Source organism: Saccoglossus kowalevskii, chromosome 13 (genome assembly GCF_978046115.1).
Source record: "Saccoglossus kowalevskii chromosome 13, keSacKowa6.1, whole genome shotgun sequence".
NCBI classification, from domain to species: Eukaryota; Metazoa; Hemichordata; class Enteropneusta; family Harrimaniidae; genus Saccoglossus; species Saccoglossus kowalevskii.
Genome location: NC_140653.1, coordinates 8,724,705 through 8,745,133, shown reverse-complemented (window position 1 = coordinate 8,745,133; position 20,429 = coordinate 8,724,705). Strand labels below are relative to the sequence as shown.

The 20,429-nt window shown below is 36.1% G+C and overlaps 1 protein-coding gene across 2 annotated transcripts; it reads right to left on the bottom strand.

The window, feature by feature from the left end:
• Positions 1–1,658: 1,658 nt before the first annotated feature.
• LOC100378902 (perilipin-2-like) lies at positions 1,659–18,559 on the bottom strand. 2 transcript variants are annotated; one of them, XM_085506886.1, is made up of 10 exons: positions 18,462–18,559; positions 12,332–13,076; positions 7,925–8,179; positions 7,607–7,689; positions 7,101–7,287; positions 6,414–6,634; positions 6,055–6,195; positions 5,762–5,929; positions 5,107–5,232; positions 1,659–3,701 (listed from the first exon to the last, which is right to left on the bottom strand). In XM_085506886.1, the coding sequence occupies exons 2-10, from the start codon at positions 12,963–12,965 to the stop codon at positions 3,510–3,512; spliced, it is 2,007 nt and encodes a 668-aa protein (XP_085363012.1). In that variant the 5' UTR covers positions 12,966–13,076; positions 18,462–18,559; the 3' UTR covers positions 1,659–3,509. The 2 variants fall into 2 exon arrangements, with proteins under 2 accessions (XP_085363012.1, XP_085363011.1); XM_085506885.1 differs by lacking the exon at positions 18,462–18,559 and adding an exon at positions 15,793–15,923.
• Positions 18,560–20,429: the final 1,870 nt, after the last annotated feature.

The window sequence follows — 20,429 nt, the reverse complement described above, 5'->3', positions numbered from 1 at the left end:
AGTAGTTTTAAAACTCTGACCTTAGAAAACAGTGATGTGCAACTGTCTGTATTCCTTTCATGTAACCTTTGTTATAACCCCCCTCTACTTGACACTTGGAGAAATTGATGTCATCACCATGTCACATCAGTTAACAAGACTGCCAGGGTGTAGATACATGATACACAAATGAGCCAAGTACCTATCACAATTGCATTTTATTAAAAGCTAATAACCAGTAGCATTCTATGGATATAATAATTGTGATTTTAAAAATAAGTGTATTCCAATGTCAAAATATGTTTCGTCAGCAAGGATACAACTGCCTAAAAGCATAGACCCCGCCATGATGCAATGTCTATACTAAAAGTAAACAATGCATGCACTTTAAATTTTATGCAATTTACCACAAGTGAATTTCTTACATTTAGAACTGATATAGCCCAGCTCAACTTTTTGTATTGTGACAAATGTGAATTTTGGCGCAGCATATTTTTCTAACAAAAAATAAGCACAACTGCTAAAATTTATCCCAGATGCTAAATTTATCAGTTGTATGCTTTAACAAGATTACCCCAGTACAACCCATGTTGCACACAAGCTTGATTTTCTTTCATCCCAGACAGCACATCTTCATTTTCTGAAGTCTGAATCTACATGCATAGCAGCTTCCTTGCGGCCTTTCCAGCAAGTTGCAACATTAAGCAAGCACTTAACCAGTATGCTCACAGTAAAAAAAAAATATTTGAAATATAAGAATTCAACTCTCATACCATATTAAACCTACAAGCTATCATTTTAATCATTTTTACCATGAATTAACTGCCACCCACTTTGAGGTGTTGTACACCAGATCATGGAGGCAGGAAAGAGAAGGAGTGCGGACGCTATTGTTTCCGCTGGTTTCATGATGCTTTGAATTTATTTACTCAGTACACATTGTAATTATTTGGCAAACACGCTGTCAAGTGTCACCGTTAATCAGCTTACGTGTTTCGGCTGTATTCGCAAGCTTCACGAAGATTCTCAACGCACTGCGCATGCCCAAACAGATAATACAAAATGCAGCGAAAGACGTACACCGAGTGTACTCAATACCCCAAATCTATTGCAACAAAATGCGCGATTTTCAACATCTGCACAGTTCTGCACACCGATGAAAAATGCCCAGTCAAAACATCTTGTTATAAACTTATCATTTATCTTTAAATTTCACTGTGGAAATTTGCAGGATTTTTTTAATCAATGTCCAAATTTGGACGACTATTTCGATGAAAAATATCAGAAAAGTAATCACACATCTTGGAAGCGTCTGTATGTGGTATTTCCGGTACCTACAAGTGTGAAATGACCTTTGTGACCCGATGAAGGTCATTGTGTGCGCACAATTCTTTTATTAATGGTTTGCACATTCAATTTTATAGACTATGTTTAAACGGAATTTATTTTTTTCAGATCTACTCTCGTTTTTTGTGTGTAAATAAGCGGCTATCATGTAGATAAAACGACTTCTAAACAAAAACAATAAGTGGCTTAACCAGAGCGAAGACAAAGAATGTTTATAAGATTAACATGGGCTTAAATAGCGTCCTCACTTCTTCTGGTCAACTACTCTTTATACATGTACCTCTAAAACATTTAAACAATATAGAATATAAATAGACAAATGCACATTAATATTTGCAGTAAGTAACCTTTATTACCACAAGTGACACTACAAATCAAAAGTTTTACAGACTCAACAATAGCAGAAAATTACCAATTTCAATCAGAATTACTAGGAAGCTAATCTTAGTAGTAGAGTAATCTGGCTTTTTTTTTTAGAGGGCATATATTGTTTGTAATTCCTAAAAGAAAAAATTATTTAAAATCATGCATACATGTTTGGTCTACACTTTATCAGACAAAAACAGGAATCCAGTAATACATGCATCTAATAAAAACAGTCTCTGATTACAGTATATATGGAATGCAAAGCCATAGATGTGTGAAAACTTGTAAAGAGATGACTAGATATCATTTAAACAAATGCTAATAACAGTTGAGCGATAACTGACAATTTAAAAGTTGTGTTTTCAGAAACATTTTAAGTAAAATTGCAGTACAAGTTTCAGAGTCGGAATTGAAAATTTAAGAATTTTGTTAGTTGCATGCACCACCACCATCTTAAAAGACTTTACAGCTTAAAATTATATGCAGAGGTTGTTATGCTAGATTCCTACATAGCAAAGTCGGAAATACAAAGCATCCAACAACAAAGGTGTTAAAATTCTCCATTGCTGTCAAAGTAATCCACATCCAAGCCTGAATTTGAACTGTTAATGTCAGCAACATCGCCTTCATTGTCAGAGTCATCACCAGTAAACTCAAAATCTAGGCGATCAAACTGTACATCTGGTACCTACATACAAGACAGACATGTGCAATTGGCGAGAGTAGCATATATATATATATACACTTCAAACCACTTTACAGTTAAGTTCTGGTTCAAAAGGAGATTCAATGCAGAGATGTGTATTGTCAAAGAAAGAAAAAGCTGCAATGCGATAGATAAAGCTTGACCAGATTTATAACTTCATATTGCCAGCAGTACGATTATCAAATTTAATTTTTTTTTTTTTAAGTTTAGATGTGGGAATTTATCGAATCAAGTAGTGGGATAGGGTTAACACAGACCCAGACACAAATGGCAGTAGAGATCTTGCCGAGAGCACAAGACAAGTTCTTGTCGCTCAAACAGCGTTCCATTCTCTCCAGTCATCACATCCACTGATCCAATTACCATGGTTACATAGGCCAGAGGAACAGTGGATACGATGAGTGCAGTGAACGAAACATTATTGGAATGACAAAAACAAATTTCGTAGCTCTCTTTCAATGAGATTGTCTGCCATTTGTGTCCAAGATCTATTTTTTGCAAGTGAAACTGTGGGTGAAGCATTTTTTGATTTCAACAAAATTTAACCGCATTTAATTTTACTTGGGTTCAAAAGTTGTAAATATGTCGACAGTATACAGGTCTATACAAAAACAATACGTGTTACTTAATTGTTAGCAATACATCTCAAACTACACAGAAATAAAATATCTTGCAGAATGGGCATCTGCACTGCTCATTGGAATTAATTAGTCACACCCAATCATAAAACAAAATGCTGGTTTTCACAAATTGTACAATATTTATTTATTTATTTATTTATTTATGTTTTTTACTCTTGACAATACAACATCTACTGCAAACTGGGTAGAAAAGATGATGATATTGGACAGCAAGACAAGAAATAAGAGAAGAGACAGTACACTGGATATGGTAATGACTGCAGAAAAGATGACAAGGACTCCATATCCATGGAGAATATGGAGAATAATAGTTGCTTGAAGTTGAGTATACCTATAGCCAACTCAATCCTCTCGTCATTCAGGTCCACTCTCACTCTAGCGTGCATACTAAAATCTTGGGATCTATTGATAATACGAAAAAGGTATTCAAGATACTGGGATAACAATGATTTGGCTTCGCATCGTGATTGTCATTGCGACATCACCACTTCATTGGTATGAAATTCATCATCAATGTCAATTTCATCATCATCGTCGTCCTCATCGTCGTCCTCATCATCCTCATCATCGCTGTCAAGGGCATCATCAGGATTGGGTGGGATGCTTTCCAAAATGACATCATAACCCCCTGAAGTGAGGGCTTGTTTCACCTTACTTGGGACCTACAGAAAATTGAGGCAAACATGCAAAATAAAAAACATCTGGACAACAGCATGCAACAAGTAACACGCTCATACACACAAAAACACAAACACAAGCAAGCTAGCAACACCAATTAAACCAGCAGTTGAAAAGACTGTAAAGTGGTTTGACAAAAAGGGGATAGACATGGAAATAACTAAAGTTATTTTATAAAAAAACAAAAGAACACTTATAACATCAGGAAGTAGTTTTGTATTGCATTTAATAAATCTGTTGATAGTGTTTCATGGTCTCACAACAGTAAAAATCTGAGGATTCAATAGTACTCACGAGGAGAAATTTTTGTGTCTCCTTGTCAACGACCCGACCCCAGTGAAATTTTCACTGTGCAAAATTTTCCGATTTCCCGTAATTTCTTTCCTGTAAACCGATTGTGGCGAACACAGACAATACAACACAGAAGTAAGTGATCATAATGCTAGGGTGTCATTGCCTTCATTAAAATGGCAGTTAATTTTTTGTTTCCTTGTATTAAATTTTTTTATGAGACCATCTATCAACAAATCAAAGCACTTCAAAACATTCATCCAGTCTGTAAATTATAGCAGAATAATGTATAGAAGTATGCTCAAAATAAGAATCAGAAAAACTATGCATATGAAAGTGAATGGAAGATGAGCTTGGTTTTCTGATTCTTAACTACTAAACACTACCAGCCATACAAGCTGCTATTGATTAAAGCAAACTACGTCAATAAACCATTCCAATCTAACATATTGAAATGAAAGTGGAATTTCAGATTCACAGCAAACCGTCAAGAAAACATTCCAAACAATCATATTGAAATGAAAGTGGAATTTCAGATCTATAAGCAAACAACGCCAAGTACACATTTGTTAGTCATATCATGCATCACAATTCGCGCAAGAACTCTGTGACAATGTCAAGCATTACCAACATTTCATCAAGATCTTGATGTTTAATGTTAATATTGGTAAAAAATCATCAACATATGTTTTTTATAAAATTAAAAGTGTGTAATTTGAGCTCAATTAACTTGAAATAAAATCATGAAATTACAATTCCATTAACATACAATTGTAGCGTTGTCAGTATTTTAAGGTCAAAACACTGTCAAAGTCTCTGCATCGCTATTGTTATAGTTTGTGGAAAGATGATTAGGCAAAATTTGAAAAATTGAATATCTTAAAAACAAAATAGTAAAATAAAACCACTGCATGCATAGAACATTGTGGTCTCTGTATATACAAGGCTACTAAAGTAGCTGACGCATACAAATGAAAACAATTTCAGTGCAGATTATCTCTGCTTTAATAACCAAACAACTACCACACGAGATTGTCGGTACTCTTTGATTAGGCTACAATTATTTTCCACTCTAATGCTGTACATTGCTCAACTTACCAGCCACTGCAATGCTCTGCTGTTGACAGCATACTCAGTAACGCTCATCATCATATCAGATACTTGATTTAGTCCATCCTTAGCCTGGGTTAGTAATGAGGATGGCAAGTCGTTGAAAACTTTGGCCTGCAATTCAAGATGAAAAAAACAAGAAAAACATCAGAGATAGCAGATCACATCTATACATGTATCTGCAATAGTGTTGCAGATATGATAGTTGCATTTTTAATGAGGTCACATGACCATATATGGTTATTAACTATGTTGATAAGATCTGGTGTGCATCGTCTTTAATATAACACTGAATGTCCATCTGTAAGCTATTTATAAGACTTCATTTGCACATACAGACACTAGTAATCACTATATCTCCTATCAGCACAAAGTTTTGATCTACCTTCCTTACAAGAAATCAAAATAGTTTTCTAGAAATTATATTCACAAGAAAGGTAGAAATATAAAAGAACATTTGAAACAGGAATATTGATGATACCAAAAGTGAAGCTAATTGTTACAATAATGTACAACAGAAGAACAGATACTTGCACAAATAAACACAATGTTTTGGTTAACTATGGAGACGAGTTTCTAACAGCAAATATTATTTTGGAAGGAGAGAACAATTTGACACTAATTCACATTTTAAAAAACTTACATTCTTGAAGGAGTCATAAAGTTCATCAGTAAAGTTCTTGGCCTTGGTAACTTGGGTCATCATGCTATCAGGTAATATTTTCAGACTAGCACTAGTTACTTTACCACATGCAATTTTCAATCTTTTTGCCAAATCACGGGCAACAGCCAATGTTTTTTGTTCTTGTTCCTGTAATTAACAAAAATATACACATTAGAACCAAATACTTGCATTTGTACAATAAAAAGTAGTAGCAACTTTTGTCGGGATAAAACAAAAAGACCAGCAATAGTTCCCACAAACACCTGACATACCTGTTCATCTGCAATAGATGACTGTTCACCATCTTCAGTTGTCCAATCATTCCATGTACTCCACAGTTTATCTTGGGCACTCGTTACTTGATCCTTTACTTTCTGATTTGTAGAGTCAATGTTTTCCTTGGCATAGTCAATCTAAAATATAAAACAGTGCTATAATGAATACACCAACTACAGCTATAAACCCTAACCAATCAGAGAATAGCTTGTTTGTCAAGCAGTTTTTTTTTTGACTTATCAAATACTGCCTTGTATACATGTCTTTCCTAGAACATAGCCTTGTGTACAAACCAATATAACCTAATTTCAGGCCATTTGGAAATGATGGCTAAACTTTAGATAAGGGAACTTACCAGGTTAACAGTGAATTTCAGGTTATCCAAAGTTTCCCGACTACGCTTCTGGGCATTTCGCAACTTTGACATGGCACGTGCATACACACGATGGCGTACTTTACCAGACAAATTAACAACGCGTGCAACTGCCGACTCCCCACCAACTTCCTCAGCATCAGGAATAATCTCCTTTTCAGAGTTAGCTGCATCTTCAGTTGCTTTCTCTTTTTCATACTCCTCTGAAAAACAAAACGTTCATCTATCAATAGTGAACAAGCTGGCATTCCCAAAACTCATGACGCCTATGCTTAGTCTATTCATTCCTGTAAATCTACATTTGTCCCTTTGTATATGCAGAATAGTAAAACACTACACTACACACAAATCTTTTCAATGCCATATTTTTCTAATCTCAAACACGCTTCACAAAAAAATATTTTTTTAAAAACTCCACACTAAGGTGGAGACTTGTAACTTTTGAAATTGGAGAGAACCAAGTTTCCTTTTTCAGTTATTGATTGCTGATTCTTTCAAGGAAGGTAGAAAAAAGAATCATGCATTAAAACAAGACATTCAATGCCACAGCCATTGAATTACTGTGGTGATGAAGAAATGCAAACAATAGGCCTAATTAATACATTCTGACCCAATACATTGCCAAATTTATGACTACAAATATTGTCTAGATAAAACATCTCATCTTACCATTTTCAGTTGGTTCTGGTGGCAAGTACGAGTCCACAACCTTTTCTGACAGGGACAATGTTGCATCCATAGTGCCAGTGAAAGCTTGTACCACTCTATTCTGCATCATGTAGTTTATTTTATCACTGCCAGCTTTCTTAGTATTATCCCAGGCAGTCTTTGTGCCATCAACCACACTGCTAACAATCTGTAAGTAAAATATATGCGTCATAATTTTGTTTATGCAACAAAATAGAAACTTACGAAGTCAGGAAAAGCATCTAAGCAAGAAATCTCATAAAATATGGACATGCATATTGGTTAGTTGATATCTTAGGAATGCACATCACTAGAGCAAAAACTGTATTTTAACACGTGTTGTATATGCCACATGCGACTCATCAAACTACACAACGACTTAAGTTATTAAAATCAAAGCGAAGAAGCTGATGTCAAAGTAAAGTATTATATAGACAACCCAAAGCCCATAGTGAAATACTAATACTAATATAAGCATGGAAGCTCACCTTGTCAGTTGGTTGGTTAATGATGGGACATGCTTCCTCCAATTTATCCATTGTAGTACAGGCATAGTAATTGGCCAAGTTGACTGAAAATGAACATACAAAGCATCGTATAGTGGTAAATATGGATTCTTTCATTTTGACTATTTAGAAATTAAAAAAAACTATCTAATTTCTGAATTATAAACTTCAATTCGTAGTTCAATGTGGCCACTGCACTATAATCCTAAATGCTTATGGGGGGGGGGGTCATTCATAGTGTATTTTCTGAATTTTTACTAGTTAGTCGTCTATCCCAGCCTTAAATAGAATCTCACTTACTTGGTTTCTCCAACTTATTGACTACAGGCATAGCGGTGCCAGCGATGGTCGCAACAGACTTCTCTGCAGTTTCCAGTGTATATTTGACCAATCCATTCCACTCTTTAGTCTTAGTATACATGCTAGACACTTGACCAATGGCAGAGTTCACCATGGGTAACCCTGCGACTCTTACAATGATATTCTCACCAGTTTCTGATGAATTTTCTACAGCCATTTCCTCCATTTGCTTGGTTTCCATAATCTCAGACATCACTGCCAGGCACAAAAACAAATTTTGGGAGTTGTGATGTATTTAACTATTACTGTAAAGAAATTATACTGTATTGGGTATGTTTACTGAGCTTTTGTGCAGTGCATTATGGGAGACAACTTTCAACAAATTTTAGATTCATACTACCAAATACAATACACAACTTTTTGGTAGCAAGTATATCATTGCATTATATGAACTATAAATGGACGGTTTTCAAATGAATAAATTAAAAGTTTTGAAACTAAGAAACTACATTGGGGTTTCAGTTAGAATCGTTTGCCATTATTCGCTTTCAAAAGCACTGATGACATGAATGCTGCTGGTGTACAGACTCAACACAAAGGTTGAAACCGAGGTCAGAGTGGTACTTTATACCACATATCTTATTTCACGCAAGGATGTCTACCTTTAAAAAGGTTGTTCCCCTTTGCAATACACGATAGACTGATAAATGAGTCTGGTTCATAAAAATTAACATATGAATGACTCACACTCACAGGGCAGGACACAAGTGATCATTATCACCCTCGCAAATCAAGATCCGCTAAAGCTAATTATCACTGTTAAAATTAAGACTACAAAGATATTTGAGAAATTTGATAGCATAGCTCGCCTAATCACTCGGAAGGCAGGAGGAGAGGCTGAACCTGGGACTAAGAAATTACTAGGCCTAGAAGAAAAAAATGTTTTCTGTTGCCATGTGCATCATTAAAAACATTTTTCGGTCAGAATGTTTGAAAAAATGAAGAAGAAAAAACAATTTTGACGAAAAATCCCTAGTTTTATGACAATTTCAGAATAAAAAGCCCAAAACAAATCAACCAGAAGTATTTTTTTTCATAGTGAAAAGTTGGTTTTAAAAAAATACTGAAAAAAAAAATTACCAAACCTGTTTTAAATGTAGGTGAAAAATGAAAGCTAAAATATTGAAAAGAAAAAAAATCATACATTTATGAGAATCAAACCACATGGCAGCTTACAGGTAGAAATACTTTTACCTTGTCTATGAAGATGTAAATGTAAAAGATCTTAGCAATGGTCTCTCATCTATAATTCTAGGCTGACTGACTGATTCAGAAGGGACAGTTTATATCAGTTGGGAGATATCAACACCTTTGATCACTCCTAGTTCATGCAGGCAAACTGTGATAATTTCATCATCTTATGGAGAACTTCGAACATTTTCATTTACTGATAATATCTCAACAATGTACTTTAGTGTGTGTTGTGATTCACAGAGAATTGTTAGTACAGATTTCACAAATATGGACTTTGATCACTTCCAATGTGTCATGTATGTAGACAATGGATCGAAAATGACATCATTTTGAACGTTTTACGATAGGGAGTGACTTGGGGCACGTCGCATGAAATGTCATAGATGACCTTTAAACCTGAATGAAGGTACATGCAACACAGACACACAAGTTATCTCCCAGACGCGGTTATAACAAGTCACTTTTCAAATGTTAATTTATAGCCTTCTTTTTAAGGTTTGGCTAAATCACAATCGCTGTCAAGCCAATGAAACAATGTGGAATATAATATGCACAGTTCTGAATAGATTATAATGAAGTGGAAAATTCCACAAACAATGGTTGTTTTCAAAGCAGCATTAGAAAAGCGACCTACAAAAACGATAAAAATTCCCCGACTTGGTTAAATCGTCACACGATGGGTCAACTGCGAGAAAAAAGTGAAGAATAACTATCCAATAGGAGGAAACAGAGAGTAGTCAATTCTACGTAATGGCGTTCATTGAATCACAAAACAGCTGATCGTTGACCACCTCGGTAGTTCGTTTTACAGTTCAAATGACTGAAATGACAAGAAACTAAACGTAAATACTTCGGTGGAGACTTGTTCTCCTGATATAGAATATATAAGTTACCTTAAATTTCCTGGTAAACGAAGACAACTCAGTTCGGTACCGAGAACAGCAAATCGAATGACGAAATCTGCTACGCAGTTGACTATAAGGGCAGTGGTCATGTGACAGTCATGTAAAAAAATTAACCAATCAACTTTGAGGCGTAGAGGTCAACATCCGTACGCGGGTCACACTGACGGAACTCAAATTCAGTCAGAGGTTTGCTTTTCTGTATTATCAGTAAGGTGTTTGAAGGGGTCATATTCGACGATATGTTTAATCATGTAAAGCCGCTCGAAGCTGGATCGTAGCATGAATATGACCGTTCAATTCAAACAAACATTAAGATCTTAGCTGAATTTATAGATAAAACATGCAAGTTGTCAGTGTGTATATAGATTTTCGTAAGACATTCGATTTGGTTAATCACTCACTCCTCATTCATAAATTCAATCGTTATGTCAGAATTTGGCGCTATTAAAATCGTACTTGGGCATCAGCAAACAACGGTGCCATGTCAAGTCAGTGGTGCCTCGGGGCCTTTTGCTCGGCCCCTTTGTTTTTTAATTAGTACATTAATGATTTGTCAAGTGTTTGTCTGCGATCATCATGTCAGTTATACGCCGATGATGCAAAGTTTATAAACATATCAACAATATTTTAGAATGCAGGGATTTGCAGGCAGATATACACACTAATTACCTGTGGTAATATCGTTGAAAACTTTCATTACATTTGTATCAATTTCTTGTGTTTCAGTAATCTTATCTTCTAGTTGGAAAGTTATTACGCAATACCATTTACATCCCATCAAGTTCGTTTGATGTTTTCATCATTTGTTAAATAATATTGTAAATATGACTCTGGTTTCTTAAACGTAATAGAAAAAATGCTCAGACCAACACGGGAAAAACGACATTGCGAGATTTGGCCAAATTTCGTCATGTTAGGTTCCTCCTTCCTTTTTATAGAAGTGGAACATCGTTACACGCACACTACTGAAACGTCTCATCTTTATTTATTTAATAGGGCCATGGTGAGAACTAGGCGCTGAGGTGAAACTCGGGACAGAGACGGTCATTGTACTGAAAACCCTATTCCGGAACTCTATTGTGACTGGCTACGGTGGCGCCCGCCAGTCAAGTCATGGTATACATATTCGATTATCGTGCATTTTAAAAGTCGATGGTCAAATCATGTATAAATATCGACTGTAGCTCCTTCAGCTTCAAAATAACATTGAATTTTTAAAAAATACATTCAGCAAATATATCTGCGAGATTATAAGGACCCTGGGAGATTAATGCGAAACATGCTCAGCTCAAGAAATGACTCGGCACATGCTCAGAAATATACATTGTGTAGTAAGCCGTGAAATAAGGGAGTTGTTCATTTGCACAAGTCCGAAGAAAGGCAGCATACTATATAGCCAGTATACAAATATTTAAAAAAAAGTCTCCATTAGCTATTTTTTCCCCTCTTTTTCAAAATCTGTTACCAAAGAGTCGTCTGTCACTGGCTTCCATTTTGAGCTGGGATCAATGGGCATATACAGTAGAGTAAATAAATAATAGTTGCTATGATACGTCTAGCTATTTTGTATAGTTCAATTTATTCTTGTCTGTATAAAATCTACACTTTACTGTGAACGTAAAAGCAACCTAGCCAACAGTATTGCAATATATATATATACTTGTATAGCTCACAGAACAGCAATAATATCGATAGTTCAAATGTAACAGTTTGTATTGGTAAGCTGATATTAATATACTAGTAGCTACCTTGTTTAGCAAAACAGATATTGCAAAACTCAGACTGCTGGTTAGGTTGCTTTTTCGTTCACAGTAATGGGACACCGTTTACCACACATCGCAATGTTCAGGTCATACAAAGGGTAAATACATCGCTCGGTGGGTTTACCCCGTCGCAACAAACTTGACACAGCGTCACAAACGCCTCCCACGAGAGACGATCTCAGGGAAAGGGGTTTTCTGTTTAGATGCTGATATAGAAAATAGATATATACTGATATAGAAACCATATACTGCTATATATATAGAACGAATAAAGTGAAAACGACAAGTTCCGGATACATGAACACGTGAACAGATTCCCCTCTCTATTTCAAATGTTTCTAGAGAAATTTTTGCCCACCGTTTACGACAAAGACTCTCTGTGAGCAAAATTCTGGTGACTTGCAAGATATTGCCCACTATTTATCCTACTTCCCAGACAGTTTTATTTCGCATCGGGTGTATTTCCATTTCATTACGGAACTTACCCTGAACTGCCACATCTTTCATCAATGGTTTCTCGTGGCATATACATTGGTTATTTACAGATGGTAGTGACCGTGCTATTCGCTCTTGCATTCCCTTATCGACAGATTTTAGTCTTTTGTCGAAATCTTCGAGCAAAGTATTGGATTTTTCGTCATCTGCCGCCCCCTCAGTCTGGTCATCGCTATTTTCAAGTGCTACGTTACCCAGAAGTTGTAAAGCACCATGGTCCACATGTTCGTCGTCAAGGAAACGCGGGAAACTGTCATCAATGTAGAATTCGTCAACTTCTTCACCAAAATTTCTACTTTGCTTTCTTGTCGTTTCACTTGTGTTACTATTCACTGAGTCTGTCGATTTTCTACGAATTTTCTGTTTATTTTTTCTTCTAGAATTTATTTTCAAACTTTTACTCAAAGTTTCCTTTCCTTTGATAGACGTTCGACACTTTGTAATCGGGGTGATACTAATTTGCTCTGATGGTGAAGAAGTTGCTGGGTGTGTTGACATAGTAATGACCTCATCACAAATTATTAGTGATACTTCGTTTAGCCTCGTTAGCCAGTCGACGTTCTCGTTATTTGTCATTTTGGCAACCGTTTTCCAACGCGGTGACGGTGTTTTGAATCGAGTCATATTGATATTTGTTAGGCAGAGTATAACCTCTTGTGTTAGGTCTATATCGCTGTCAGGTGTACCGTCTAGCTTCTTCGGAGTTTCATTTTTATTGACGTCGGTGTCATTTACCTGTAATATAAACACACGAATTTGAATTACTTTACGAACGAAATTGTTTACGGCTATTTTTCTAATTCTTTGTTGGATAGTTCAGACTTCGTGTAACTAGATCGCATTCCAGTAAACAATAGTTTGTGATATTCATTATTAATGCTAAACATACGATCACTCTGCGATACGAATGTAGAATACGAAAAACAGCCATGGTCCCTTTTATATATGTCTCTCAAAACACCCATTTATTGTATTCTGATCACGTTCCACGATCAAAATTTCAAAGTCACAATTATCAATTAATACAACATAGACACACAACGTGATAGAAGCCTACTTATAAATAAATTAAAATTACGCACAATTTGTTCATTTTGAAATAAATATAAGGATATTGATATGAAATACTAGTAGTTGGGGTGACAAACCCAATTTTTGAGAAAATATTACTGCCCTGTTGAAGTGTAATGTCCTATACTGGTATTGAACCATGGTGGCGCTTATTGACCACGTGATATATTTCAAACCACAGTCAGCTGGCGCACACGTGATAATAAAATAAACTTGTCTCTTATTTAATTTTATGGCATAAAACTAAATAAGAGACAAGTTTATAATGCGTCATTCAAGATGGCGGCCCCCATATATAGTAAATATCGTATTTATTTTATTATCACGTGTGCGCCAGCTGACTGTGCCTGAAACCCTACTTTTACCTACTACTATTACCGTACCCATATTTTTACTGCCAGGGTGACGTCAAATATATAAAATCGATATCGGTAAAACCATTCGTTAAAACATAAGGTCTATGGTTAAAACCCAGTTCACGCCATGACTTGTAGCGGCAACATCGTCACCGCCGAGTGGAACAAAAGCAGCATGCACTTGCATGATCGGTAAACGACCAGCGCAGCTGACGTACCATCACAAACATAGTTGATCACCAAAAAGTCCAGACAAATGCTTGATTAAAGATGTAAATGTTTATATTTCGACTATTTAAAGTTGAATTTTCTTTAAATCACGATTTAAAAACCCCGGTAAAACGGCCATGCTTTCAACTCGCGTCATAAGTGGAGAAAATAAATTTACTTGTGTTCTTATTGGATCAACTATTCTGATTGGTTGTTTTTCGCGTCAATGCGTGGCTTTGTCCAATCAAAAGAATCGTTACATAGTATCAGGGTACATGCAGTCATAGATGTTTTCAACGAAGCAGACGTCAACAAACTTTCGATTCGAATGAAAATTATTCTTTTAAGTATGTATTTTTTTGTATACATAATGCTATTATTTTTGCTATAAACTGTTAACTGCAGATCGAAAATCTTCTATTGTGTAGATTCTATTTCGTTTTATCATCTTGCTTTTTGGCGCCGATGACGCACATTCATGCAAGTTTTTAATGAACCAATACATTACGACAACTAAATTTTATATTGCCACGTCCAAATAAACAAAATATACAAACATTAAATTTCCAGTAGCTATTGACTTTTCTCAAAACACAAATACAGAAAATAAGTTATAGTACTTTTTTGAAACATTATTTTATTTTGGCTGACTTCATAAAACATTAATTTTAAAAAACGATTTAAGTTTTCAAAGATGATTTGTTTGTGTATTATTTATCCTGTGTTGTGTTGTAATCTTCCATACTGTATAATATATATATCATTACATATGACCTGTCTTCTGTTAGTATTTTGACTCCTATCGAAAGAAGTACCCATTCCCTGTGGCCATTTTGAATATTAATTATTCAAGCATATTAATGAACTCATGAATATTCATACCGTCCAGCACTCTCTGCCTGCTGGGGAGAACCCCGAGTACTAGTATCCTTTAAAAAAAATGCTGGTAATTTTTAAAAATAAAAAAATAGGATAATGGTCGCCAATATCCGTGTGAATGGTTCCTGAGAAATGTATACACCAACAGCGCGATGGCATGGACTCTTCCTTTACTGTATATTACCAACACAGTCAACTGGCGCACAAGTGTGATATTTTTCTGCTGCATTCTTACGGTACTGGTCTGTGCATGTTATACCGTAGGCATCGTTTTTCGAACATTTCAATCTTACCTGGCGACTAAATTAGAGTATAATAAGGTTTTACGTAAGCATTGACGCCTATTCAAGAGTATGACTAGCGTGAGTAGGTAAACATCGTTTCGACAATGAGCTGTTATAACCGTATAAAGTGTTAAATTCAATGCTCAGTTTATCTTTCGAAATACATATACCAATTTCTTGATTAAAAAATCATACAGTTTTCCCACTAAAATCAAAACCAAAAGACCGTACTGCAACATCGACAAATCTCGTGTTGCGTTGGTCATGAGGTCGTTGAACTTTTAACCATGTAAATGTTTCTTTATTCGCACTATTCCGTATTTGCATTGGATACTAATGGACTTGACCTGTCAGGTCAAAGAACACAGTTTCAGGTCGTGTATTGAAACATGGATGTAGATGGTAGACTGTCGACGGTCCTTCTGGCCTAATTAAAATGATTTAATCAAATGCCGCAATGCGTTTGCGAAATGCCAAAGACCCTTGCTTGAAACTCAGACTACTCATGGAGCTCCGGTGGTACGAGTTTGAAATGCCTTGAAACAATAGGCCAGAGCATAGATCTCACTAGAGGGTATATGGCCAGAAACATATCATGAAGACTACATTCAGGAATTAACGCTTAAATACTAACTTACGTAACAGCCATACCTTTGTTTCCATTTCCGTTAGTCTTTGATTATAAGGTGAGTTGGATTCCATCGTGGTAACACTAATACATCTTTCTGCCGAGACAGGTTCGAACGTACACACGCTTGCTGCTAGGGCTCGTTATAAAGCTATTGTTTTCAATAGATTGTGTAATTTGAATAACAATAAGTAACATTGAGACTTTGAGTTCTTACATGGACCATGGACCTATCCCAAAACTACTATAGACCTATCGCTTGTCCAGGTGGTGCATAGACTCTTTGGAACCTTTCCACTATATATTCGGATCAAAGTTTCACATGTTCAAAGTTCTGCATTTTGATAACATTTTATAGTTTTTCAACAGGTGGCGCTCTTCCGGTTCGTCGAGACAACTATAAACATTGTTGTTATTTACGTTGCTGATTTCTGGATTAATGTTATTTATAGATTGTTCCAAAGGCACAGAAAATCCTGCATTAAAAATGTATATAATCACAGTGATATAATACTGAAAAAAGTGGGTCAAATTTTAAATCAGTCTGGTAACAGTCACATAAATGTGAAGAATATACACCTCCCAGAATCGATTACAAGTCGTTTGGACCCCTCGCCGTTTGGACCCCAGGACGATTAGACCCCAGGACGATTAGACCCCTCGATGTTTCGACCCCTCGACGATACACCGCTTGGCGCCACAGTCCTCACCATTTGAACCCAGCATTATTTGTCAAAAGTTGCAACATTTTACTGGATAAAACTAGGAGATACCTGACTTTGACAACACAATCGCGAATTACGGCGATCCCTCGACGGTTGAACCCCTCGTCGTCACAACCCCAAACGTTTGAACCCACTCTTGTTACGAATATGAATACTGCCCGATCAAAAGCAACAACCACTTCACTGTATAAAATTAGTTGATAATAAATAATTGGTAACAGAGTCGCAAATTACAGCGGATATCTTTTCTGATCGATGCCTGTACTGGGCGTTGGAGAGAGTTCAGTCCGCCATGTTGTTTACTATAGCAAGGCTATTGTTTAGCAAAATTACCCCAATCAAAATACTAGTAGTTAGGTGAAAATTAGGTCGAAACGTCGAGGGGTCTAATCGTCCAGGGGTCGAAAGGGCGAGGGGTCCAAACGACCTGATACCCCAGAATCCACCCTGACCATCCGAATTACGGTTTCCCGGGAAGTATGATTGACGCAAATACCTACCTTTTAGAAGGACACGAAGCAGAGGCAAACAAGCAAGATATTTGATGTGAAGCTAGATTATAATAAAAAGTGTTGTCACATTGGTTGTAGCAATACAATCTTTGAAGAAAACAATAGCTTCGTATCGAAGCAATTTCTATTTCTGTACGGGTATGAATGGTTTACCTACCTGTACCTACCTACCACACATGGATTGAAAAATTGAAAATGGGGGAACCATGCAGCGGAGGTGTTCTTTTCTGAGAGAGGTACGTACGTCCGGGATTCATTATAAATGACAGAATTTAAATTTCGAAGAAGTAAAGTATCTTTTGAACATACATACGGGTCTCGTGGTCATTGTGAATGTTGGTATTTCAATGAAAGACGCGACATTGTTTCGACACTCACAACACAGGGAGCTTGAATAATAATTTTAATGAAAAAAATACTTGAACAAATATATGTTGTCCTTTGTCTTTCTACAGCTCCCCTTACAGTGCTCTTACGCAACGAATGTTTTTACAACAGTTTATTCACTGTTTACGTTATAGATTTACAGCTCTCTACTTTATGTGAATTTAAATCTTTGATTACACATCGTAAATGACCTCCATTACTATAAAAATAACATGTTATTTTGTTCGTATTAAAATTATTTGGTCAGTTATAGAGGTCATTTACAATGTGCAATCAAGGATCAACATTCGCATAAAGTCGAGAGTTGTAGTCAGATACGATAAACACCACAAAGAATCAAACAATTTATAAATATATTTTTGTTATTAAAAGTCAACACTATAGTTATTCAAACTCCACGTGATCACAGCCAATTAGTGAAATAACCAAAACTGAAATAAGTTTAGAATCGAGGAGTCGAATTTTACCAACATGTAGTTCTCCAGTCACCATCCCTCAACAGGGACGGTGTCCGGTGTCCACTGTCACCATCTCTCAACAGGGACGGTGTCCACTGTCACCGTCGCGGGCATAGGGGAAAACAAAACATTAGTGAACCGAAGGGCGTGACGTTTCTAAAACAACACAAATATTTACATTAGGTTACGCCGTTATTTAGACTAAACATTGTATCTCATTTTATTCTAATTGTTTCCTGAGATTCGACATTTTGATGTTATCCCATTGCAAGCCATATTGTACGAAACGTAGAAGTCAGACTTACTGAATACGCACGTCATGTCCACCTATTCCACGTGGAATTAATGCATTCAACGTGGTTTAACTGTTGATACGTGCCCCTAGGGCTCAATTTACGGGTCTGAGGACATGTACTCTATTCGATTTTATGGCTAGATACATCAGTGGAATTTTGTTCTGATGCGTAACCCATGACACAATGCTCCGAAATGGTTACGAGCACGACGTCACGAACCGACAACACACGACGAATCGCACGGACCGTTAAAGCAATTACAGCAAGACGGCCGTCATGCGGCTGATACCAGTTTTTACACAAATTTTACTTACCAGTTACATCGCTCATACGCTGTCGTACTGGACATCATGGCGTCCGGCGCTCAGTGCAGGTTACATCTGTCACCAACAAGACTATATCAACAATATCTATTTATATACTCCTACTGTGTTTTGCATATTGCTACATGTACTGGTAATATATGGTTTTATTATGATCGGGCATTCGGTACATATTGAGCGAGAAACACAGTATACTAATATATATATATAATATAGGATGCAGTAGCCGTTCGTTATATTTTACAAGAGAATATAACTTTAGGCAAATATAAATTGAAACATTTATTTATTATCTGATTTATTTAATAGTACCGAATTGGTGTTATGGTTGTACGCAGTTAGTGGTAATTCATAACGACCACACAAAAATAATGTCATAACAGGCATCACAATTGCGGTGATTGCCCGCGGGGTAGTCAGATATGACCAAGGGAGAATTGCAATAAGGCAACTTAGCGGTAACTGTGATAGTGATACAAATACGCTTCTCGAGGTCATTTGTTAATGACAATGACAACATTTAACCTTGCCAATTTCAAGTCAACAAAGTTTGTTGTCGTGCTTTATAAATCTGCTGCTAAATTCAGGTGTATTCAGAAGGTTTTAACCCCGAGGTTACATCTCCCACAAGCTTATTGTGAAACATACAATACACCACCTAATGGAATGCAACTTTACACACACCAAAGAAACGAAATGATCACAATTATATAAGAAATATACACTAACTATCAGGAATTTGGCGAAAATGATCATTTAAGTTAATTATGGTATCAAACATAATATTTCTCGTAGAGTTGAACAAGTTTTTAATCAACTGCCCAGTGCAACAACATTTTTTTATTGTAACCAGACTCTATAAACTTTTTTATGAAGTGCAATGCTTTAACATTTTATTCACTATTTAGCGTTCATATTTTGTTCTCTGTTAGTTTTGATATTAATTGAGTTTACACCCAGAATTGAAATGTTACATTATTGCCATGGCTATTCTATATAGTGCGCCCCAACGACATAGTACTCTCCACGCTTACTGCTAACACGAGCACAGCGTCAACAGGTGGTCAACTGAACATTACAAAATTGAAGGAATCTTTCATTTGTAGTCAAAGTCTCTGACAACCACGAATTCCAAACTGTCAAACAAAACGTACACCAATTTTTAAGACTCAGTGACGTTATTTTCGTGAAAAGTGAAGGAATCTTTAAGTTTTACTCACAGTCTCCAACAACTACAAATTTGTAACTACCAAATACTGTCAACAATCAAAAGCCCAAGTTCCTCCATTGATAGAGAAAATGTGCTTGTGGCAAGTCAAAAGGTAGCAGTGAATCTTTACAAATCATGTGGGGAGAGGACGGTCTTCAATTAATATTGTTTGGGCAGCGGGGAGAGGACGGCCTGATAGGTAAAACATTGGGGGAGGGGTGAAGGAGGAGAGAGACTGTATTTTTAGCGGAGCACAGAATTGAACAGTTATTTCTTCCCTCTAGCGGAGCACAGAATTGAACAGTTATTTCTTCCCTCTAAATAAATTAGGCCCTAATAATTTGGTTTGTTTACAAATATTCATTGACTGCATTTGAAATAGAACATACAACATTTTTTAAAGCCTGACCTGACTTTATTTTTCATGAAATGGGAGGAATATTTTAATTTTAGTCAATGTCTCTGATAACCTCCATCACTAACAATTTGTTCAAATCTTAAAACTGCATTCAATATATAAGAACACAATAATAACAACAACAATAGCACATGCAATTTGCTTGAAAAATGATTTATGCAGACCAAACAAATAGGGAACTCATTTTAAGAAACAAAATTCAAATGCTAGGTTACTGTAAATGTGTGCATTCGTTTTCTAAAGCTGGTAGAATTAAATTTATTCTATGACGAAGCTAGTTCTTTTATATGCGAGATGCACATAGTATGTTGTGAATGCAATTGTACCAGAG